This window comes from Lampetra planeri, chromosome 7 (assembly GCF_965212315.1).
Source record: "Lampetra planeri chromosome 7, kcLamPlan1.2.h2, whole genome shotgun sequence".
Lineage (NCBI taxonomy): Eukaryota > Metazoa > Chordata > Hyperoartia > Petromyzontiformes > Petromyzontidae > Lampetra > Lampetra planeri.
The window spans coordinates 2,183,656-2,209,592 of NC_136113.1; the positions used below are offsets into that span (position 1 = coordinate 2,183,656).

The 25,937-nt window shown below is 48.2% G+C and overlaps 1 protein-coding gene across 1 annotated transcript; it reads right to left on the reverse strand.

Moving 5' to 3' along the window:
* Positions 1-12,553: 12,553 nt before the first annotated feature.
* On the reverse strand, positions 12,554-23,008 carry LYPLAL1 (lysophospholipase like 1). Its single transcript, XM_078595930.1, has 5 exons — positions 22,876-23,008; positions 17,427-17,526; positions 16,636-16,805; positions 15,811-15,926; positions 12,554-14,127 (listed from the first exon to the last, which is right to left on the reverse strand). Exons 1-5 carry the CDS (start codon positions 22,931-22,933, stop codon positions 13,894-13,896), a joined length of 678 nt encoding a protein of 225 aa, XP_078452056.1. The 5' UTR covers positions 22,934-23,008; the 3' UTR covers positions 12,554-13,893.
* Between the last annotated feature and the right edge of the window lie 2,929 nt (positions 23,009-25,937).

The window sequence follows — 25,937 nt, forward strand, 5'->3', positions numbered from 1 at the left end:
TAGGGGGTGTGCCAAGGGTTGTTCGGCTTTGGCAGACAGACCAGCCTGGCCAAGAACACAAGCTGCTGTTTTCATGGGCTCCCATCTGATTTAAATAAAGGAGCTTTGGATAATAGCAGGTTGAAACGGTGCAGCACATTCACACTTACACATTTAAATACTCAAACTTTTTAGGTAATTGCCAGTGTTGTGAATATGTTCTAATGACCTCAATGCCCCCCTATTCATACACGATACGTGCAAAATGAAAAAGATGAAAGATAATATAATTAAAAGTAATTCCTTTGCCTACTCAAATTTAATTGATGTCAACTCTCTTGCAGTGGCACCTTTGTGAAGATTGAGGGAGATTAGTATTCTCGTAAGAGGAGGCCTTGCGCTGGGCTACTTCTGTCACCCACGATGATTTATATTTCTTTTCCTGAATTGCAAGGTGCAGCTGAGTGGGTGGGGTGGGGCGCTGTGGTGTGGTGGTGCTGGGCGCGTTTAGAATCGGCGAGATTTATCGCCTGCCTGGTGAGGATGCTTGTCATGAGGAATCTTGGAAACCCAATGGGTTAAGTGTCTGTGGTCCGAGTGGACGTGACCTCTTCACCGTGGGGTCAGAGGTTCCGACCAATGGTATAAGGGGCCGTCCATGAATGACGTCACACGATTTTGTACAATTTTTTACCCCCCCCCCCTCGTCACACGGCGTCACAAAAAGTCAGACCCCCCTCAAATATGACGTCACAAAGCTCTGCCCCCCCCCAAAACCATATTTCCATTTAGAAAATAAAACATGCTTCAAATCGCTTTAAACTATTGTCATTGTAGTGCGTATTTAATGTGGCGCTGTTCTCTGATGTTGTAGGAGTGTTGTCATAACGATTAGTGTTGTTATAACAATTCTATGTTTATTTACAGTTGCGCATTTTGATGTGACGTCACATTTCTCAACCCCTCCCCTCGTCACACATCGTCACAAATGTCTGACCCCCCCAGGTGCGTGACGTCATTTATGGACGGCTCCTAACCACAAATCTTGGACTCTCTCAGATCTCCCGTCAAAAACGTGTTCAAGAATTAAGGAATAAAAAAAGACGACACGCAGTTACACTTTAATTTATGCTAACATAGAATTGCTCCTGGAACTAATTTCCTTTGCGTGAATGCTCCTTGAACTATGTACGCCAACCCTGTCACGTTCCTTGCTTGCTGCACACAGTGCGTTTCACGTAAGCAGCTCTGGCTCAGAGGAGACATCACGAGCTCTGGTGAAGTCAGCCGTGGCAACAAGACGCCTCTCAGGGCTTTGACCTGGCCGGGGTGAGATTTTTTCCACATCACAATTTTTAAATTGGTGTAAAATATCGGCATGGGTGGGGTGGCCACTCGCCGGAAGATGTGATTGCAGAGGCGATTCACAGGATCTATTGCTGACAACGTTGAGGTAAGAGAAGGCAGCAAAACAACGAATCGTCACCATTGCATGCACCCTTCACCATTGGCACTTAACTCACCACACAGCAGCGCGAAGGCCCAGTAAGTAATGCACCATTGCCATTTAATTACTTCTTGTTTTCATCACTGACCCATTAAGTTGTTGAATTAGTGTCATTGGACAATGGCGAGTTCTCGATCCGTGGATACTGTTTCGTATACATTGGGCATATCAATTTTAAACGTTTTCTTTATAAGGATAATTTATGCGGCATATACATTTTTAACGTTTTCTTTCTAAGGATAAATAATGCGACTACATTTTCGCCCAAATTTCAATTGAGGGTGGGATTATAATTAAAAAGCTTTTTTTGTTTGATTAATTTAAACGCTTGTTGCTAATTAGAAATGTATAATCCACGAGCTTAACTTGTCTTTTTTTTTCCTCTGCGAGACGAACGGGGTGTTTTTAAAAGGATTGGGCTCTCAAAACAAATGCAGAAGCAATAGTGCAAGACGGAACAAATGCCGTTTATAGATATAAAATTGTAAACCAACTACAGAAGCATGAGCTAAACAATAACACATTTATATTCTTGGTTCATTCGGTAAAGTCACGTAGAAGGGATGTGATAAAATAATTAAAATATAAAAAATAACTTTTTAAACAAATATTTATTATTATTTTATTATTTCCCTTCTGCTTGACTTTACCGAAAGAACCAAGAATATGAATCCTCGCAGTCACGAAAGCTTTAAATAAAAACATAACACATTTACCACGACAGGAATACAATACATTACCTACTATAATCAACCACCTACTATAATCAACTATAATCACCCACAAAAAGTCTGTCCGTCCCGCGCGTGACGTTACTCCACGTGAGGCCCCCCCCCGCGTGACGTCACTCCATTAATATTCATGAATGGGTGGATTTTGACACTAACGCAGAGGAAGGTCGTGCTGAATTAAATAATGTATTACGCTAAGTCGCTTCAAAAATGACCTTTCTTTACAGAAAGTGGCGGTAAAAAATAAATCTACGCAGCACAGTACGACATCCGAGCGTGACGTCACTGCAAAAGAGCCCCCCCCCTTCATTAATATTCATGTCCGTGTGGAAATTTACACCAACGCACAAGGTCGCGCACTCCACATGCCGCACCCCTCCCCTCATGAATAATCATGAGCGGATGACGTCACTCCACATGCCGCACCCCTCCCCAATAACCATTAGCGGCTGACGTCACTCCACATGCCGCACCCCTCCCCAATAACCATTAGCGGCTGACGTCACTCCACATGGGGCAACCTCATTAATAATCACGAGCTGAACAATTTTTCTCTTGAATATTTCAGATTTACTGCAATATACACCCGTCCTTGGACGGGCAAAAAACTATTATTTTATATTGTGCATCAACTTCAACGTTATAAAGTATAAATACAGAAAATATAGTAATCGTGAATAACATACCATGAGATGGGATGGTAGTTATCATAAGCACCTAACATTCAGATTGATAAATCAATGAGTAGAGTCCGTTCTTTAAACACTAGGAGGGAATGTTTGTTGAATGTGGGAAGGGCATTGCAGCTGGAAGGGCATTGGTCTAATGTCGTGATCTCAGGACATCAGATTGTCGCTGTACATGATTAAGTTACGAGGATTTGCATTCGTATGTAATCAACCAGATAGACTTTGAGATCATTGAGATACACGTGGACCAGTATATATAGCGTGGCAAGACGCCAGCAAGTGTAGAGACTGCAGTGATGAACGGAGCGATTCTCGTTTCGAATCAGGCCCAAGGCTGAACAGAAACGAACGCTGCTCGCAAGGTGGAGGAAATACGGCGGTCGTGAGTGGCTAATGAGACGCACCATTCATTTCTAAAGTGTGAAATGTTGAATTTCGATTTAAAGCTTTCGTGACTGCAGGGATTCATCTTCTTGGTTCTTTCGGTAAAGTCACGTATAAGGAAAATAGGAAAATAATAAAAAGAAATGATTTTATTATATTATTATATTATATAATTTGATTAAATGATATTTTATTTTTTATTATTTTATTATTTTCCTTCTACGTGACTTTACCGAAAGAACCAAGAAGATGTGATTTGTTAGTTTCGAGTGTACATCCCGAGGACATTCATAGAGGCAGGGTCCAGGGTACTTGTGCGATCTTACATCGCTCTATCTCTCGCTTCAGAGGAGATCTGAAGCTGCTCTTACACGCGGCTGCCATCCACCGACGGCGCACCACAGGTTTCTGCGTGTCGAGGCCCAGTTACGTGCGCGGCTTACATTAATTTGCCAAGTATGACTGATGAAGCAGTGTGTATGTTAGTGTTGCATCAGTGCTGCTGGTGCTGTTGATTGGCCATGTAAAGCGATGCCGTTTGTTTAGGTTTAAATGGATACAAATTGCCCTTGTTTATTTTCTTATTTGTGGCAGGAGATTGCCATCTGCTGGTTGTACTAATTTGTTGCAGGATAACACGATGTAACACGATTGTTGTTCCTGGGTAGTAAGTGTAACTTTGATATTGCTTATGCCTCAAAAGTATATAAAACGGCTATTATTACCCACAAACTTTGCTTTTGTGGCCAGGACTTTACGTGAAGGAATGACACACATGCACACCACGTTTTCTCATTGAAAATAGGAACATTTCAAAATATCACTGTCCCGGTCACAAAAGCAAAGTTTGTGGGGAATAATAGCTATTTTCTGTACTTTTGAGGCATAAGCAATTAGGAAATAACACTTACTATCCAGGAACAATTGTTTTTAATAACACAGTGTTATTATTGGAGGGGATTATTAACTTTGCTTTTTTGTCCTGGTCACAAAAGCAACGTTTGTGGGGAATAATACTAATAGCCACTTTCTGTACTTATGAGGCATAAGCAATTAGACAATAACACTTACTACCCAGGAACAAAAATAAAAATAATGTTGTTGTTACTCTGTAATCTGGTGGATATGGAGCGAGGGCACAACTGCGGCTCAGTCCCCAAGCGCTTCCACAAGAGGGAGCCCTGATGCCATCACAGCTGAGTCACGCAGAGCAGAGAGCAGTCAAACACACACACCCATTAAAGCCAGAACGTCAAAAAAAACCCCCCACAGGTTTTCATGGAATGCTCTTTGCTTTTTCATAGCCATAATTTAATTAATGATTTATAATTAGATACATTTCTGATGTGTTTTTGTTATCAACGATTCCATCCCAAGGGTGCAAAAGTCAACGCCACTTGGGAGAAAACAAAACCCACCCAGAATTCTTACATAAGAGCAACTCATTGTGTCAGGGAACAAACGGCCTTGTAAAATGGCAACACAGAACTACCTGAACTTCTGATTTTAAAGTGTTTCTTGTGTGCGCACAAACTCACCGCACACGAGAACGTGGTTTAATCACGAAGGACAGATTTGTATCCAGGCTTCCAAAGGTGCTCGCTTCGTGTCGCCGGCACAACCATTGCGAGACAAATGAACAGCAAAGTCATCTCATTACACAGTAATCACAAATAAGAAACGTTATGAAGTGACTATCAATATTTTTTCTGTATAATATAAATTACTAAATTGGAATATACATCGCAATAATCGCCTCCTGCTGCAAAATCTTGGCAAGAACCACGTGGGAAAAAATCGATGAGACTCGGTGAGACTTCCCTGGGTAAACGAGCAGAATCATCATCATCATCTATCAAAAATACTATAAAGGAACAAGTGTGAGTTTATTACTCCGTTTGTCCGGATTTCTTTTTTTAAAGGCCATTTTTAGCGCATTACATTCACGAAACACTGCAATCCCATTAAGTATCGAGTTTATGTATGTTTAAATGCCAGTCAAACATTTAATTTAAACTTTGGGATGCATTTCCATCGGGGTTTGCGACAGCCACATTTGCTCCACGCATTTACTACGGCGCCGACATTTCATTTACGACCCATATTTTCCTTCAGTACGCCCCCCTCATTTTGTTATATTTACACGTTTCTTTGATTTTATAGGCAGGTAGGACAACCTTCGGTTAATTTATACCGTAAAGTATTGCGATGCCCTCCTTTTTTTACTCCAACGAATTAAAAAAAATGAATCTTGCAGCACGACTGGACACATCTGATGAACGGCGACGTTTCTCCACGTGCAGCGTCGTTGAAAGTCAGCGAGGTTATTTTTTTACACGCTTCCATTTAACTCACTCTGTCTGTTGTTGTTGTATCCTCAAATCTTGTAACTCAATTTTAACCAACTTCCCAATGTGGTATCGACTGCAAACTTGGTATACTTATGTCATACTGGTGACAATACTATATTCTATCATTAAATATATATATTTTTAAACAATCTTTTTTATATGTTATGTTTCGGCTTGGGTCTAATTGTCTACGGTCAACTGACGTTGGCTGTAATTGACCACGGTCCCTGACGTTATGGCAAGCTTCAGGGCCACTTCCTGGAGTCGTGGAGTTTTTCCATTACTATTACATTTCATAAAAGCGTGTTTAAAAAAAGTTTTTAAAAATATTACTTTTGTTTCCCTTCGAAAGGTCAAGTCACTTAAGCAGAGGAAGGAAGAAGACAAGGTCAGGAAAAATAATTGTAAAGATTTATAATACAATTTTTTAAAGTAAATTTCGGTTAAAAAATTAATTTTCAGTAGTCCTGCACACTGAACATTTGAGCTATCGATTATATAGCACGAGGTATCTGTTATCTAATATGGTATAACATTAACAGTGATTATAATACGTTGATTTTGATATACAATTCTTCATATTATCGTCTGTTCATTTCTTACTTGGAGTAGTTTAGATTTCACTAACCTTGAATTGAAGCCCGAAGGCCCTTCTGCAGGACCTTGGATATGAAGGTTCAACAAGGGCCTGGACATTTTCTCGTAATAATGTCACCAAGAAAACAACAAACGCGTCTTTATTTATTGGACGTAGTAATTTAGAAGCGATAATTTCAATCATGATATATATTTTTTTGGGGGGGTCAGATCGCATAAGTAAAATGCGTGTCGTAAAATCCTCCTCCACCCCTACATAACGTCACCAAGTGGGCAAAATGCTAAATGTATTCACTGCTTCAGCACACCGGTGTGTTGGGAGAGCCAATCCAGAACGTTGAACACGTTGACCCTCTATGCCCTTTGTCGAGCGGTGCCACTGTTGCCGAGAGAGGAGAGAGGCGAGTCCAGGGTCGGCGTGACCGAGCACCTTGGGGGTGTCCGTCTCCCCCTGTCCTGAAGCCTGCAGCCGACGGCTTGTCCGGCAATTGCGATTTGATTTGCGATTAAAATGTTTAAGTCAAGCGTCAGTTCAATATTCAGTGTACCGTAATCGATTTAAAACACGTGATGGAGCATTACCACATGATACCATCAAGATATGAACTGCTCTATATATTCTAATGCAAGAATGAGAACTTAATAGATATGAATTGCTTTCAACATGTATTTATTAAAAATTGTAATTGAAATAAAACAATCAAACATAGAACAATTGTTAAGTTTAATAAGTAAAAGGACTTTTGAAATCGCAAAAAACCGCAGCCTTTGCGGTTTGCTAATCGCATTGTTTCAAATTGCGATTTAGATTTGAAATCGATTCATCGTTCAGCCCCAGTCTACGCCTCACAGGCACAGCCAGGCCTGTCCCCCCCACCCCCACAGCACGAGGTAGTCAGCGCCGTGGCTGCTTGGGACCCACTGAGAGGGCCTCACACAGTGCATCGTTGCACGTGGGCTGGAACAGAGGGCACCGCTGTGTCCTGCGCCGTAGTGAGATGAGACCACCTGATGCCCTGCACGCAGCAGGGAGTGTGTGGCACAGAGGGCACCACTGTGTCCTGCGCCGTAGTGAGATGAGACCACCTGATGCCCTGCACGCAGCAGGGAGTGTGTGGCACAGAGGGCATGGTGCCCGAGCCATGGCCAACCGCTGTAACTGCACAGGGAGCTCATTCTTTAGTTTCGCTGATTTGGCTCAAATTTTTTTTAACACCGGTGAACTTGTGGCAAGTTCTGAATATAATGAAGGCGAATTTCTCTTGAATAATCAGGAAAAAATAAAATCTAGGGTATTAGAAAGAAACCGTGCCATTTTGGCCTTCATGATAGCCAGCAAGGGTGTTGTGTGTGGTGGTGGGGGCTGGGTGGAGAAAGTGGGGAGCGATGGTGCAGCGGTTCGTGCATTGCGCTACGAACCTGGTGACCCAAGTTTGATTCCCACTCATGGCCAACACCGGGGACGATTATCTGAAGCAGTCCTGGGTCTCCCCAAGGTCGACTCAGCCACAAATCAGTGCCTGGTGCAGTGTGTAACATCGCCACTGGGGAGTTCAAGGCGGTCAGGCGTGGAGCTGGCCACCCCCCCCCCCCCGTGTACCGTGCCGGCTTTTATAGGTGCTCGTTAACAGCACTTGTCCCAAAAGTATGTTCAGGCTATACGGGGGATCTTTGTCTTTTGAAAAGACGCATGCATTACTGACGCTGTTTTACAAAAAAAACAATTTCACGAAATGTAAAAATTTTGCAGGAATTAAACATTTTCTATATCTATATTTCCAGCATGTCTGCATTATATATTTTAATGACACGTGGAGAGAATTATTGGCCAACAAGATGTAAACGATAATGCATCATTATTGATTTTCTGTTTACAACACCCCATTTCCATTTTAAAATTTTGCAAACCCATTAATAATTTTCAATCTAAGGTAGCCCAGATATGCACCATCAGGGATTTGTCGGAAGCCGCTGGAATGAGCAGGGAAACACCGAGGGGTATGGATGTTGACGCAAGCGTTTGAGTCGTATTGAGGTCTAGGTATCAGTGGCAGCAAGAGCGTTTGACGGCAGAGACAGAGAGATGCAACCGCAATGCCTCACACTCGCCACCGCCAGCTATCCGTGTTCGCAGTTGGAGGCTGCAAATTAGTAGGTATGTTTGTTGAACTTTCTTCACACCGTACATATACAAATGTGCGGGACTCGGAGGTGCGGGAGGCCAGTGTACACCAGTGTTCTTCATTGCAAGGCCACCGCCAGGGGCCACCGGCGTTTAAATGTGGCGGTCCTCACACGGGTGATGTCTTATCGGCGAAAGTGGGCCCCCCTCTAGAAATTCGTGAAGAACACCGGTATATTTTTCGATTTAAAGCTTTCAGACGCTGTCTCCCCGACAGACCTGGTCTTCACCTGAGGACGGCTGCTTGCGTTGTGACCGAAACGTCGTGAGAATTATTTTATTGTTTTATTTTTATTATTTTATTATTTCCCTTCTACGTGACTTTACCGAAAGAACCAAGAAGATGAACACCGGTATAGACACCGTGCTAAACACCACAATCCGCACACTCCGGTCGACTCAATAATAGTGTTTCTGTTCGAGGAGTAGTCAACAGGTTTACTGCACGACAACATTGAGCGTTCACACCCACGCAATCTTGACTCAACAAATAAGCATTCGAGAGAATAGATGCTGTTTACACTTTCGGTTTGTGGAACAAAGCGGCTATTTTTAGGGAGGCCCTGGCTGCCGCTGGCAGCGCCGATGTAGATAATGGTTGCCGCCAGGCGCTTCCTGTGCCGCGTGCACTGCGTCTGGGCCGTCACACAATCTGCCCCGTGGCTGTTTCCCTCCAGCTCCTGCATGGAGAAAACAAATCACAACAACACTCAGAGGCCGTTATAAGGGACGGCACAAACGTGGAGAAAGGGAGCGCGCTGTTTTGCTTGGCCAAATCTATCCGCTTCAATATTGACTTGCAACTCAGAAAGCTGATCCCGTCTGTGTGTTGTATTCACTCGAAGTTATACACCAAACGTACACGTGAGTTTTGTTCAGAAACAATGCAATGCCGAAACGTTCAATGCTAAGCTCGATTCGGGTTATCGTTTAACAAGCGACCATATCCCAGCTATGGCAACGCATGCCCGTTGGTGGATCGCATAAACATGTTTAAGGCACACGAGACAATTGGCAGCATTTGAAGCATTCCAAACAAGCTGATGATGTTTTTTTGAGAATGTGTTTGAGGTATATGCAGTTATTTAATCAAATGTATGGTTTTATTCGATTTACTTCATGTGCACACATACCCCGCAGAATTTGGTAAAACATTCCCACGAGGACCCTTTTCCAAAACGTCTTGCAATTTAGTGCAGCTTGTATAGGTAGAGTTATATTTTTTACGTGATTCATAGAACTTTATACATTTCCCAACATTTTTTTTCCAGAAATAAAGGCAATATATAGAAAATAACCATATCGTATTTTAGATGTATCTGATCATCGTAACTAATTGTTCACAGGAAACGACTGAAGAAACTTATAAAAGGTAAGGCTGAAAAGTTGGGAAAATAAAGATACCTGTTGGAGGGACACAACGGAAAAATACATCGAGATACGAACTCCCAGGGCAGTTATCGAAGATGGAATTGGATCCACATAATGGACAGGCAGGCAAGCGCAGGACGGAGTGCATTTTGAAAAATTATCTTGATGCAAAACAACATACAAATGTGCCAAAAAGTTGAACACGTTTAAACCAGTGCACATTGCCTGCTATGGCGTATGCGTCACAAACATGGACGTTAACAAAAACAATGGAACAAAAGCATGGAGAGATGCATGATTGGAATTGCACTGAGATGGGAAGAGAGACACGCATGCATCGGAGATCAAACGCAAGTTCGAGATATATCGACTGCTAGGAAAAGTGAGTTTCGCCAGGACACATTGCTAGAAGAGAATGACGGTCAAAGGAAGGAACACACGCCCAAGAGGCTGTGGACCGCACAGTTGGAGTGATGAGATCAGCTTGCGGGCAGCAGCGAGACGGATTGTTGCATCACGAATGATGGCGAGATCTTTGGGAGGCCGTCATTCGTGAGTTGAAAGATCATGGCTGAGGATTTCTGCTTACACATTTCAATTCAGTAGATTACAATGTAAGACCAGTAGGAAGACACTCTCAGAGAAACAACCTTGCCGATATTCCGCAGTCCCAACTTCAGGTCTGAATCCACGTGCTGGGCACCGGTCTCTCTTTTTATAAACAGCACTTCATAACTTCAAACGGCTTCACATAACCCTCCCCCACCTCTACCGCCATGCTTCCTGCAGGACCTGTCGCGTTTGATAAATGTAAGGAGACTTTTTGGAAGTGTTTATGATCTATTAGAAAAACAAAGCCCCTGTGAATTGTTTAAAGCTTGAATATTATAACGAAAACCAGCCTTCATACACACATTATTTTTCAGAAATGCCCGTCATTTTCAATAAAAACACTAAAGCAGTACATAACAGGCTACGTGCTCATAATACTTGGAAAGAGCTCCTGTAGAATAAGAATACCCTGTGCTTGGGTCACTTCACAGAACTTAACAGGTTTCATTTATTTGCCGAGCCTGGGAAAATCGACTGGACCTTCACCAAAGCCTGCCCAGAGAAACACGCTCTCCCATTGCTCCACTTATCGTTGAACAAAAAATTGCTTCCCACATTGATGAGTGTAAGCGGCATGCTCAGCCAGAGTGTTGGTGGTGCTGTTGCTGCTATGTGAGCAGCGGGACATAGATACGCAGACTTGAATTCTGTCATCTCTATATCCCGTCTGTGTAGGGTTGTTTGCCTGTTAGTTTCAATGTTAAGGGTTTTTTTTTACTGGGATTATGTTGTAATTCTAGATTTGAAGCTTTCGTGACTGCAAGGATTCATACTCTTAGGTTTTTTCGGTAAAGTCACGTAGGTAAAAAAATAACATTAAAATTCATAAAAGTTAAATAAAAAATAAAAATGTTGTAAAGCGATGGAGCTATATAAAACTGACTTTTACTTACACAATTTGGGATTCTTGGAGTACCGTGACGGGATGAGCGTCTCACCAGACACTGCTCCAGGACATTAAAGACGAGGCTTGGCCGCCTTTCATACGGGAGCACCAAAGGCAGCACTTGGTGACGCGCCTGGCGTCGCTTTGGTTGACCCTGCCCACAAGGCTTTCGACGCGAGAATGGCTGCTGGTGGGTGGAGGAGGCCAGGGGACGGCCATGGCTTCTTGGCTCCAGCTGCTGTTGTCGAGCACTCGGGAGTAGCAAAGGGGTTTGTGCCAGGAGGGATCCCTTGGGTTGGTGTTCGAGGGTGAATGCTGATCATACGCTAAGCTTCTTCTCTCTCACTCTGCTTGACCTGTGATGTTGCTGCTCTCAGGTTGCGTCTCCGAGCTTTACATGACAATGTTCCGCTTTGAAATCTTGACATTTAAATCAACATTAGCCTTCACCCAGTGGTGAAGGTCTCCTCATGCTGGCACACCTCGTGGTTTCGTGATACAACTCCAACTTGCTCCCGCACTGAGCCAATTTCATTGCTCAATCTCCCCGCTGAATGTCCTTCCAGGCGCCATTCCCTCAGTTGGCCACCACTACATCGTCAGTCTCAAACGGACGACGTTTAGTTTGTCCTTCCCCCGCATCTCCGATTAGCATGGTTGGCTCCGTACGGTGCATAATAAGTTAAACATACAAACACCGGCCATCATCTTCCCTGTAGCGATATGTCCTGCTCAAGCTTTCTCTGAATGCTCAATATGATGCGTCTAACTTTTGTAAGTTATCTGATCCATGTGTTGCTCTCACAGACCAAACATGCATCTCTCCTTTGAACACTTTTCAGATAGTAAAATGTTGTCAATGTTTATGCTTCTGATCCATAAGTCATTGCATGTAATGCACATTAATTTAAAAAGTTATTTTTCTTTATGGGGCATTGGTATGTTACTTTTCCTTATTAAAGAAAAAAATATTTTACAAGTTTAATTCAGTTAGACTACACAAGCCATTAAGTTCAGATATACTACACAAGACACATAAAAAAAAACAGGTGGTGGGGAGTGGTCGGTTAACATGCAAATAAATGACAGATTTAAGTTTAATATAGAACGGTAATATAAGCCCTATAAAATTTCTCTCAGCCTAATAAGTGCCTGCTTTAAGATCAATTTCTGGAATAGTTATTAATAGTGTATATTTTATTATCGCGTGTATTGAATGTTTTTCTTAAACCTGCAAAAAAGCTCAAATGAACGTGTACGCAAATATTACAAGGCCAATTTACTTAAAAAAACCACAACTCAAAAGACATCAAGGCATAGAGGACAATATAAACTAATAAAAAATTACAAAATAACATGCATATCAGCAAAGGGCACACAAGGGGAGGACATATAAAGTGGTGCCAACAGCTGCGATGGATCAGGGAACGAATGAGGCGTTCACGTGGGAGTGGGGCTCATGGCGGAGAGGCCGCACACACGGCAGGCAACAGGCTCGGCATTTACATACCCCATCCAATTGCGAGCGCATCCCACGGCCGTACCCGCTTCAGCGGTCGCCACGGATTGCCAGGTCATTGTGGTCGCGTGTCATGGTGCACGGTGGCTTGGACAACAAAACCCTTGAGGCCACGTGGCAGCATGGCTGCCCACGGAAGGCCATGTCTCGCTCAGTCCATCAGCTGTGACGTGCACACAGCACACACATCCCCCGTGTAGCCTTCACAGACTGTTGGGGCAAGTGCTGTAAGCGAGCACCTATGAAGGTGGGCACTGCACACGAGAGAGTGGGTGGCAAGCACCATGCCCGGCTGCTTTTGTCTCCCCGGTGGCGACGTTTTTACACACCGCACCAGGTACTCATTTGTGGCTGAGTCGACCTAGGGGAGACCCAGGACCGATTCAGATATTCGTCACCAGTGTTGGCCGTGAGCGGGAATCGAACTCAGGTCGCCGGGTTCGTAGCTCGGCGCGCTAACCGCTGCGCCACCGCTCCCCACACGCGCGCACACACGTGGGGCACCCGGCCAGCACAAACATCCATGAGGACAGCCGCATGATTGCAGCAGGCTCCAGAGAGAGGGGGTTTCACTCTGAGGGCGAATGAGCACCTGGCACTTTGCCACGACGTCATTGAACGTGAACGCGCCGATATTTGGTTGCACCAAAATAAAAATTCTCGAAAATCAGTGAAGTGACCTGAAGAGATTTATAAATGAAATTGCAGTACATGGAGCAATTAACGTGAATGTTGTAAAAATTAAGATTAAAGTTATAAAGCCTCACTGTACCTATTTTGCAGTGTTTCTTATAGAAGTTATTGAAATCATGCGCATAAAAGCGAAACATTCAGAGCTCACCAATATCCCCGTGATTTCGTGTAATTCGAATTAATATTAGTCTCACCAGAAATTACGAGGCACAATATCACCGTAGCGTTTATATATTCGTTAAATCTTTGCACGTCTGTGTTTGAACTCCGGGCACCTACACGTGGGTGTGCACATGGGGTGTGTCTGCACACGAGGTGTGCGATCGCCCACGCTCATGCAGAGACGCCCGTCCCACGGTGCTCTTGCCGCTGTAGGGCACACGTGTCCCAGCTCAGCCGTCCGTCGTCGGTGGCAGCTTGGCCACAATCCAGTCCTGCACCAGCGCCAACTCGACCGCACTCATGTCGTGCGTCAGCCGGGGGAAGTCGTGCTGCTGCACTTTCACACCCAGGGCCCGCAGCTCTTGGGCGGTGCCCTGGCCCCAGGCGTGCGGCACCAGCTCATCCCTGCGCCCGTGGCACTGCAGCAGCTCGGGAAACGTCTCCCCCTGCGCCTCCCGAAGAGCCTGCTCACACGGCAGCAGTAGCACCCACCATGCGCCAAATTCAGACGCCGCATATCATCCCAGGGTCGTGGACTGGGCAATAATAACCAGCTGTGGGGCAGTTGCACGGCAAAGCCATCAATGCGTGCATGGAGAGAACATGCGAGCTGCATCCGTTGGTGCCCCATTTTTATAAATGAAAACATCAATTTGACGAGTGTGTCAAAATGACAAGGAAGATGGGAAAACTACGTGCTTTTAAAATCTACTGCTACCTGGCACATCTTGAGCTTGCCTCGACACAAAATGTAGTGCTCTGTAAAATGGGCTGAGGCAGCTTGCCGCGACCATGCAGGGCGAGGATTTCTGATAGAGCTCAGTGCGTCAGCAATCTCTTACCAACCTTGACCGCTGTTTGTCAAATCAGCGGCGAGACTGGCGCCGTTTGCGCTGCGCTCGTGTGCCCATGGTCTCTGCAGACGCTTACACTGGTGGTGAGGCAGTAAAGCGAGGTCGTTGTATTCATTTCCCATATATTTATCTGGAGTACCCTCTGCATTGAGCAGTACACGGTAATTACATACTGGAGAGAAAATGAGGCCAACGATGTTTGAAGTGCAATTACTGCCAAGCGTGCGGCATATTAAAATACATTACCTGACAAACAGCATGTGAGTTTGCTGCTTACTTTAATTATTCTAAGTTAACACAGTCTACCTGTAGGCATAATTAAAGTACATTATAAAAATGCAAGACTAACCCAAGATGGCAGGGATGGAGGAGGGGATGGCGGGTGCTAAACGTGCCTGGAAATCAGCAGTTTGCGCTGCTCTCAAGCATGGAGATTGCAGACAGAGCAGGGAGACACGTGCTCCACTCTTACACATCGCATGCTGCCCTGCAGGAAGCTCTGCGCTTCACTTGTGACTTGTGACTTGGCACGTCTCTCTCGTCTAACCAAATTATAGAGCTGATTACACTGGCTACTTAGATGCCATTCTTGGAACAATGAATAGATGAATGCACCGATAGAGCTCTAGGGGATTGTAAACGACCTGTATGAAATGACCTACAGGTCTTGCAAACTGGACACTAAATGTACCTCGGACATGTAATGAAATGAGAATAAACCCGTCGTGAGCAGTCGCCAAGAGGGGTTCGGTGCTGTAAGGGAAGCCAACGGGGTCTCCAGATTGTAGCTGCCAGTGTGAGTTTAACACACAGGGCAGCTGCTTGCTTGCCAATTACTGCCCTTCCTGCATGCTATTTGCTCGCTAAAATCTGACTCGACTTATTTGAGCGCGTTTTGACGAGGACCGTTTCACCAATCCACAACTCCCTTCTCTGCATCTCCTGTGGCTGTGGCCAGCAGCCAAGAACTTTGTGGCAGGAAAAACACGTCGAGGCAAAACGTCGCATCAATTAGAGATCTATTTCCAGAGCGTACCTGAAAAATGTAAATCCTGAATGACAGCAGCAGCAGCAGCAATGAAGTGGCCAAGTGGAAGTTTGTCGTGTGCCTACCTGCAACCCTCTACCAACTAACCCATAGGTGCAACCGCATACCTGCCAACCGCTCTATGCAATCCCCTAACTCCTACAGACCACGTGTTATCCCCAATCAGCAGCCCTCTACCCTTACCTATTGCCATCTAGCTGTTCCCTCTGACACCCCCTACCTGCCCATTGGCACGTCTTGCTTACTGTGTACACTGACGATCCTTTGTTGAGGAAGCTGGACAGAGCGAACACGCCTGCCACGTCACGGTGGCACCTGTAGGCCAGCAGCATGGCCATTGCGCCTCCCATTGAGAAGCCACCTAGACCAAATACAATGTAACATTCAACACATTTGGCAATAGCAATGCCTTAAGTTTAAAATAGGTAACGATTTGGACAATTGTCCATCTTTATAGCACATCAACAGGAAGGCCAGAGAGAGAGAGAGAGTGGATACGACTTGGAGACTGCACTTTGCACCATGGAGTATGATGAGAATTACATTTTTTTAATGTTTCCGAGTGAGCAGTTTTTTAATTGGCACATGCATAGTTACCCATTCAAAGCTACTGAGTAAGAATGCTATCAATCAAGTTATTATAAAATACATTAATTTGAATTAAAAGTAAAATCATCAAATGTTATTGGCACATCACATGGGTAGAACTGATGGTTCATGAAACTGCAATTAACATAATCCACTTAAAGAAAGATGCAAATGCAAAGATGATCTTCTTGGTTCTTTCGGTAAAGTCACGTAGAAGGGAAATAATAAAATTAAAACATAATAAAATACAATTCTCACGACGTTTCGGCCACAACGCTGTCTTTCCGACAGACCTGTTCTTCACCTGAGGACGGCTGCTTGCGTTGTGGCCGAAACGTCGTGAGAATTGTATTTTATTACGTTTTATTTTTATTATTGTATTGTTTCCCTTCTATGTGACTTTACCGAAAGAACCAAGAAGATGAATCCCTGCAGTCACGAAAGCTTTAAATCGAAATGCAAAGATGATCTTCAGCCGTTACCTATGACGATCCTGTTCTTGGAAATACCGGACTGAACCTCCTTCTCAATGACCTGGTCCAGAGAGCGGCAGGCAGCATCAATCGAGTCCTGGTGTTCAGGCACATCCCATGAGATCTTATAGCGGTCGTACCACACGTGTCTCTTCTCCCCGTTATTGGCTGTGTAGGGTCTGGGGGCCACAAAAAAACAAACACCACACTTACCAAACGTGCCATGGCATGTGCACTAAGGGTATGTGCATTACAAAAGGTGGATTCATCTAGTTTTACAAGGTGTTCGTAAAATTCTGCTAAAGTTTATGCTTCATAACTGCCAAACAGAAACTGCACTGAGGGCAACGTGACATTGGATGAGCAGGGGGCCAAAGGATCTTGAGGGAACACCCTTTGGGAACACGTTTAAATACCTTCAGCTCCACAAGACATACTCCTCCAACATGAACACCGTTTGTAAAAGTGGACAACTCTGCAAGAAGCTCATTAAAGCGTGCCGGTGGCAGGTTCCAGGTAGAACACTGATGGCGCGTGCTGTGTGTTCTGTTTCACAGGCGGTGCAAGTTTATACTCTATCGCCTGACTTTACAAAATTCACATCGCACACTCTTGCTGAGAATGCCTTTCACATTGGCACCTCGAAATGAGCATATTGAACTACACTGTGTCATTCATTTGTAAAGTGAATGCATGGGTGTATACATATCAAGCATTAAAACACTAAACTGTAAATACAAAAGAATGACCACACTGTTGCAAAGGCATCAGCGATGGCAATGAGAAACGTTTAAACTTACTGGAAAGGGGCAGTGGGGTAAGAGACACGGATGTGTGGAGAAGCCAGCTCCTTCTGGAGGAGGCTCTTCACCCATGCCTGAAGTCCCTGACCCGTGTCACCTAATGTCACACCATACACACCGTCAACCGCACACACCACACACACCGTCAACCGCACAGTCTCCCCGTCTGAATCAGTCTTCCTTCCTCATCGCGATCATTATACTTTTCTAATGATTAACACATTCCTCCTGCGGAGGGAGCTGGTAGGAACGTTGGGTTGCTCGGTCAATGGCCAGGGTCAACGGCGGCGTGGTGTATTCTGCAAATATGGCCGACTGTGAGGGCGGGCACAAGCCGGCGTGAGTAGGTTAAACGTTGAGTTTTATAAGGGCACCACGGGGTGACCAGCCCCTCCCCACCCAGCCCCACCCCTCCCACCCAGCCTCTCCCCACCCATCCCCTCCCCACCCAGCCCATCCCCTCCCCACCCAGCCCCACCCTCCCCACCCAGCCCCTCCCCACCCTCCCCTCCCAGCCCCTCCCTGCACGACGGACGGACAGAATAATCCCCTGTGGGCTGGTGGAACCAGTGGGTTCCTACCATTATAAACTAATCCATCAATTATTTCACAATACTGTAGTAACGTTTTATTTGACTTCACAGGTCAAAGTTTCATGAGGGGGCAACTTCAGGAGCTTTCATCGAGCCCAGGGCTAAGGTGAAAAAATGATTAATAAAACAATTCAGAGAATTGGTCGGTTATGACTCTTTAGGCAGCGGTGTCAGGTAGGATGTTGCAGACAGAGTGGTTAGGTTGTGTGGTGGCATACAGCAAGACAGGCACAGGGATATATCCCCATGTTCGTTTGGATGTTGGGATTACAAAACCCTCTATGTTCATGTCTCTCCCATTTGCCAAGATTCTACACACTGAACTCATTATTTGCAACGATATCTTATTTTGGCCAAAAGATCAAAGTCCTACAACCGTTCACTTAAATGGGAAACTGGTTCAACGTTGCTGGTGCTTACAGAGGATGCAGCCACACAACACCGTGCGGCCTGCGTTGCTGCCAAGATGAAAACTATGTACTTGTGAGTTATAAACCAGGATGGCTCAATTTCATAAAAAAACACCTACATTTAACACTGCATTTCAACTTCACACACAGATTGCATTGGCTCAGGGCACATAAGCATGAATCCCCGAATCTGGTCATGCTCACTCACAAGGCAATCAGAGATCGTGTTCTCTTGCACTATTACACATTCACGTGGTGGAAACCTTGGGGTAAACGAAGGTTGCGACCTTTTCCACGGACCAAACCCGGACATAGTTCTCAGTCAGCCGAGGTCAATTTAAATCTCTGCAGTTTACTGTTAACGAAGCTCAACAAATAAACCGGTACCAGATCTCGATACAAATCGATTCCTGCCACGATAACAGATGGCAATTCCCGGACTACTGTCCTAACAGGTGGTAACCCTAGATTTGAAGTTTTCGTGACTGCAAGGATCCATCCATAGGTATGCCAAAGCCATCTCTTTAGCATACATCAGCAACTGTTTTCGCTGTGGTGGTCCCCCACCTGATGAAGGATGCTTGTGTTGCGCCCGAAACGTCGTGATTTAATTGAGTTGTTTTCACTTTTTTATTTTATTTTATTATTATTTTCACCAACGTGACTTTACCGAAAGAACCAAAGGGTATAGGTGGTAACCCTCGGGTGACGTCCACAGGGGACGTTAAGAAACAAAACTAAGTGGAGGGTGACCTCACCGCGAAATGGGGGTGTTAATGTAACGGAGCTATGGCAAAAGCACATTTTGCTTTAACTTTACCGCGTTGAAATGTGTAGGGTATCCGTTGTGGTTAATGCTCTGAAACTCCCGAATGGTTTTAACTTCCGATCGAAACTAATTATTGTGCCCATCACGAGAAAAACCCATCATACACGCGAGTGTGAGCATCGCATTTGTAAAAAGTCCCCCCCACCACGCGACCGCATATTTTGAGCTTTACCCAGCCAGAGTCACACACACACAAGACGGGTGATGGGTGATCCTTGCGAATGATTAAGAATGCAGCATTGGCCTCCGACACTTCAGGCCGCCGTGTGAACATCGCGATTCGCGAGCGGAACGCGGCTTTGCCCTTGGCGCTTAGTTGCTGCTTAAGAGACGTAGCGTGCGCCAACCAGGGCAAGACGACGAGACCGCTGAAACACAACACCAGGGACATCACGGGGAGACCGCTGAAACACAACACCAGGGACATCACGGGGAGACCGGGGAAACACAACACCAGGGGCTTGACGGAGAGACCGGGGAAACACAACACCAGGGGCATCACGGAGAGACCGGGGAAACACAACACCAGGGACATCACGGGGAGACCGCTGAAACACAACACCAGGGGACATCACGGGGAGACCGGGGAAACACAACACCAGGGGACATAACGGGGAGACCGGGGAAACACAACACCAGGGACATCACGGGGAGACGGGGGAAACACAACACCAGGGGCTTGACGGAGAGACCGGGGAAACACAACACCAGGGGCATCACGGAGAGACCGGGGAAACACAACACCAGGGACATCACGGGGAGACCGCTGAAACACAACACCAGGGGACATCACGGGGAGACCGGGGAAACACAACACCAGGGGACATAACGGGGAGACCGGGGAAACACAACACCAGGGACATCACGGGGAGACGGGGGAAACACAACACCAGGGGCATCACGGAGAGACCGGGGAAACACAACACCAGGGGCATCACGGGGAGACCGGGGAAACACAACACCAGGGGACATCACGGAGAGACCGGGGAAACACAACACCAGGGGACATCACGGAGAGACCGGGGAAACACAACACCAGGGACATCACGGGGAGACCGGGGAAACACAACACCAGGGGACATCACGGGGAGACCGGGGAAACACAACACCAGGGACATCACGGGGAGACCGGGGAAACACAACACCAGGGACATCACGGGGAGACCGAGGAAACACAACACCAGGGGCATCACGGAGAGACCGGGGAAACACAACACCAGGGACATCACGGGGAGACCGCTGAAACACAACACCAGGGACATCACGGGGAGACCGGGGAAGCACAACACCAGGGGCATCACGGGGAGACCGGGGAAGCACAACACCAGGGGACATCACGGGGAGACCGGGGAAACACAACACCAGGGACATCACGGGGAGACCGGGGAAACACAACACCAGGGGCATCACGGAGAGACCGGGGAAACACAACACCAGGGACATCACGGGGAGACCGGGGAAACATAACACCAGGGACATCACGGGGAGACCGCTGAAACACAACACCAGGGGCATCACGGAGAGACCGGGGAAACACAACACCAGGGGTATCACGGGGAGACCGCTGAAACACAACACCAGGGGCATCACGGAGAGACCGGGGAAACACAACACCAGGGACATCACGGGGAGACCGCTGAAACACAAAACAAGGGGCATCACGGAGAGACCGCTGAAACACAACACCAGGGGTATCACGGAGAGACCGGGGAAACACAACACCAGGGGACATTACGGAGAGACCGGGGAAACACAACACCAGGGGACATCACGGGGAGACCGCTGAAACACAACACCAGGGGACATCACGGAGAGACCGGGAAAACACAACACCAGAGGACATCATGGAGAGACCGGGGAAACACAACACCAGGGACATCACGGAGAGACCGCTGAAACACAACACCAGGGGCATCACGGAGAGACCGGGGAAACACAACACCAGGGGACATCACGGGGAGACCACTGAAACACAACACCAGGGACATCACGGAGAGACCGGGGAAACACAACACCAGGGACATCACGGGGAGACCGGGGAAACACAACACCAGGGACATCACGGAGAGACCGCTGAAACACAACACCAGGGGCATCACGGAGAGACCGGGGAAACACAACACCAGGGACATCACGGGGAGACCGGGGAAACACAACACCAGGGGCATCATGGGGAGACCGGGGAAACACAACACCAGGGGCATCATGGGGAGACCGCTGAAACACAACACCAGGGACATCACGGGGAGACCGGGGAAACACAACACCAGGGGACATCACGGGGAGACCGGGGAAACACAACACCAGGGACATCACGGGGAGACCGGGGAAACACAACACCAGGGGCATCATGGGGAGACCGGGGAAACACAACACCAGGGGACATCACGGGGAGACCGGGGAAACACAACACCAGGGACATCACGGGGAGACCGGGGAAACACAACACCAGGGACATCACGGGGAGACCGGGGAAACACAACACCAGGGACATCACGGGGAGACCGCTGAAACACAACACCAGGGACATCACGGGGAGACCGGGGAAACACAACACCAGGGGACATCACGGGGAGACCACTGAAACACAACACCAGGGACATCACGGGGAGACCGGGGAAACACAACACCAGGGACATCACGGGGAGACCGGGGAAACACAACACCAGGGGCATCACGGGGAGACCGGGGAAACACAACACCAGGGGACATCACGGGGAGACCACTGAAACACAACACCAGGGACATCACGGGGAGACCGGGGAAACACAACACCAGGGACATCACGGGGAGACCGGGGAAACACAACACCAGGGACATCACGGGGAGACCGGGGAAACACAACACCAGGGGACATCACGGGGAGACCACTGAAACACAACACCAGGGACATCACGGGGAGACCGGGGAAACACAACACCAGGGACATCACGGGGAGACCGGGGAAACACAACACCAGGGGACATCACGGGGAGACCACTGAAACACAACACCAGGGACATCACGGGGAGACCGGGGAAACACAACACCAGGGGACATCACGGGGAGACCACTGAAACACAACACCAGGGACATCACGGGGAGACCGGGGAAACACAACACCAGGGGACATCACGGGGAGACCACTGAAACACAACACCAGGGACATCATGGGGAGACCGGGGAAACACAACATCAGGGGCATCATGGGGAGACCGCTGAAACACAACACCAGGGACATCATGGGGAGACTGGGGAAACACAACACCAGGGGCATCATGGGGAGACCACTGAAACACAACACCAGGGACATCATGGGGAGACTGGGGAAACACAACACCAGGGGCATCATGGGGAGACCGCTGAAACACAACACCAGGGACATCATGGGGAGACTGGGGAAACACAACACCAGGGGCATCATGGGGAGACCGGGGAAACACACCACCAGGGACATCATGGGGAGACTGGGGAAACACAACACCAGGGGCATCATGGGGAGATTGGGGAAACACAACACCAGGGACATCACGACGAGACTGTTGAAACACAACACCAGGGGCATCATGGGGAGACCGCTGAAGCACAACACCAGGGGCTTGACGTGGAGGCCGCAGTGCCGCACGGCGTGGTACCTGAGCCGTGCAGGAAAATCACGGAGGCCGTGACCCCGCGCCCCGGTGCCGCGGCCATCGCCTCCCTTGACCTCGTGTGCTTCGCGTCCAGCGCGTTCACTTCCGGGCAGCCGGGGACCGCGCCACGTGACCGGCGACCAATGAGAGCGCGTCTCCTCGCGCCGCAGAAGCCATCGCCATAGCAACGGCTCGCGGTGGAGTTCCCGTGTCAGCTCACCACCAACTCACACTCACCACCAACTCACACTCACCACAAACTCACACTCACCACCATCAAACCACACTCACCACCACACTCACACTCACCACCAACTCACACTCACCACCATCCCACACTCACCACCACCCCACACTCACCACCAACCCACACTCACCACCACACTCACACTCACCACCAACTCACACTCACCACCAACCCACACTCACCACCAACTCACACTCACCACCAACTCACACTCACCACCACACTCACACTCACCACCAACTCACACTCACCACCATCCCACACTCACCACCAACTCACACTCACCACCAACTCACACTCACCACCATCAAACCACACTCACCACCACACTCACACTCACCACCAACTCACACTCACCACCATCCCACACTCACCACCACCCCACACTCACCACCAACCCACACTCACCACCACACTCACACTCACCACCAACTCACACTCACCACCAACCCACACTCACCACCAACTCACACTCACCACCAACTCACACTCACCACCACACTCACACTCACCACCAACTCACACTCACCACCATCCCACACTCACCACCAACTCACACTCACCACCAACTCACACTCACCACCAACTCACACTCACCACCACCCCACACTCACCACCAACCCACACTCACCACCATCCCACACTCACCACCAACCCACACTCACCAACTCACACTCACCACCAACTCACACTCACCACCAACTCACACTCACCACCACCCCACACTCACCACCATCCCACACTCACCACCATCCCACACTCACCACCAACCCACACTCACCAACTCACACTCACCACCAACCCACACTCACCAACTCACACTCACCACCATCTCACAGTCACCACCAACTCACATTCACCACCATCCCACACTCACCACCAACTCACACTCACCACCATCTCACACTCACCACCAACTCACACTCACCACCAACCCACACTCACCACCACACTCACCACCAACCCACACTCACCACCAACCCACACTCACCACCAACCCACACTCACCACCACACTCACCACCAACTCACACTCACCACCAACTCATACTCACCACCATCTCACACTCACCACCACACTCACCACCATCTCACACTCACCACCACACTCACCACCATCCCACACTCACCACCATCCCACACTCACCACCACCCCACACTCACCACCACACTCACCACCACCCCACACTCACCACCACACTCACCACCACCCCACACTCACCACCACACTCACCACCACCCCACACTCACCACCAACTCACCACCATCCCACACTCACCACCATCTCACACTCACCACCATCTCACATTCACCACCATCTCACACTCACCACCAACCCACACTCACCACCATCTCACACTCACCACCATCCCACACTCACCACCATCCCACACTCACCACCAACTCACACTCACCACCAACTCACACTCACCACCAACTCACACTCACCACCACACTCACCACCATCCCACACTCACCACTATCCCACACTCACCACCATCCCACACTCACCACCAACTCACACTCACCACCAACTCACAGTCACCACCAACCCACACTCACCACCATCCCACACTCACCACCAACTCACACTCACCACCAACCAACACTCACCACCACATTCACCACCATCTCAACCTCTCCACCAACCCACACTCACCACCAACTCACACTCACCACCAACTCACAGTCACCACCAACCCACACTCACCACAAACCCACCCTCACCACCAACTCACACTCACCACCATCCCACACACACCACCATCCCACACTCACCACCAACTCACACTCACCACCAACTCACAGTCACCACCAACCCACACTCACCACCAACTCATACTCACCACCAACTCACACTCACCACCATCCCACACTCACCACCACCCCACACTCACCACCACCCCACACTCACCACCATCCCACGCTCACCACCAACCCACACTCACCACCATCTCACACTCACCACCACCCCACACTCACCACCAACCCACACTCACCACCATCCCACACTCACCACCACCCCACACTCACCACCATCCCACACTCACCACCATCCCACACTCACCACCAACCCACACTCACCACCAACCCACACTCACCACCACCCCACACTCACCACCATCCCACACTCACCACCAACTCACACTCACCACCAACTCACACTCACCACCAACTCACACTCACCACCATCCCACACTCACCACCACCCCACACTCACCAACCAACCCACACTCACCACCATCCCACACTCACCACCAACTCACACTCACCACCAACCCACACTCACCACCAACCCACACTCACCACCAACTCATACTCACCACCAACTCACACTCACCACCATCCCACACTCACCATCACCCCACACTCACCACCAACCCACACTCACCACCATCCCACACTCACCACCACCCCACACTCACCACCACCCCACACTCACCAACACCCCACACTCACCACCAACTCACACTCACCACCAACTCACACTCACCACCAACCCACACTCACAACCAACCCACACTCACCACTAACTCATACTCACCACCAACTCACACTCACCACCATCCCACACTCACCACCACCCCACACTCACCATCAACCCACACTCACCACCATCCCAGACTCACCACCAACCCACACTCACCACCAACTCATACTCACCACCAACTCACACTCACCACCATCCCACACTCACCACCACTCCACACTCACCACCAACTCACACTCACCACCATCCCACACTCACCACCACCCCACACTCACCACCAACCCACACTCACCACCATCCCACACTCACCACCACCCCACACTCACCA

Coding starts and splice junctions, on each gene's coding strand:
- LYPLAL1 (XM_078595930.1), bottom strand. CDS start 22,933: ATGGCCGCGGCACCGGGGCGCGGGGTCACGGCCTCCGTGATTTTCCTG. Junction 17,527..22,875: donor GATTTTCCTGCACGGCTCAG/GTACCACGCCGT, acceptor GTGTGACATTAG/GTGACACGGGTCAGGGACTT. Junction 16,806..17,426: donor TACCCCACTGCCCCTTTCCA/GTAAGTTTAAAC, acceptor TGTGGCCCCCAG/ACCCTACACAGCCAATAACG.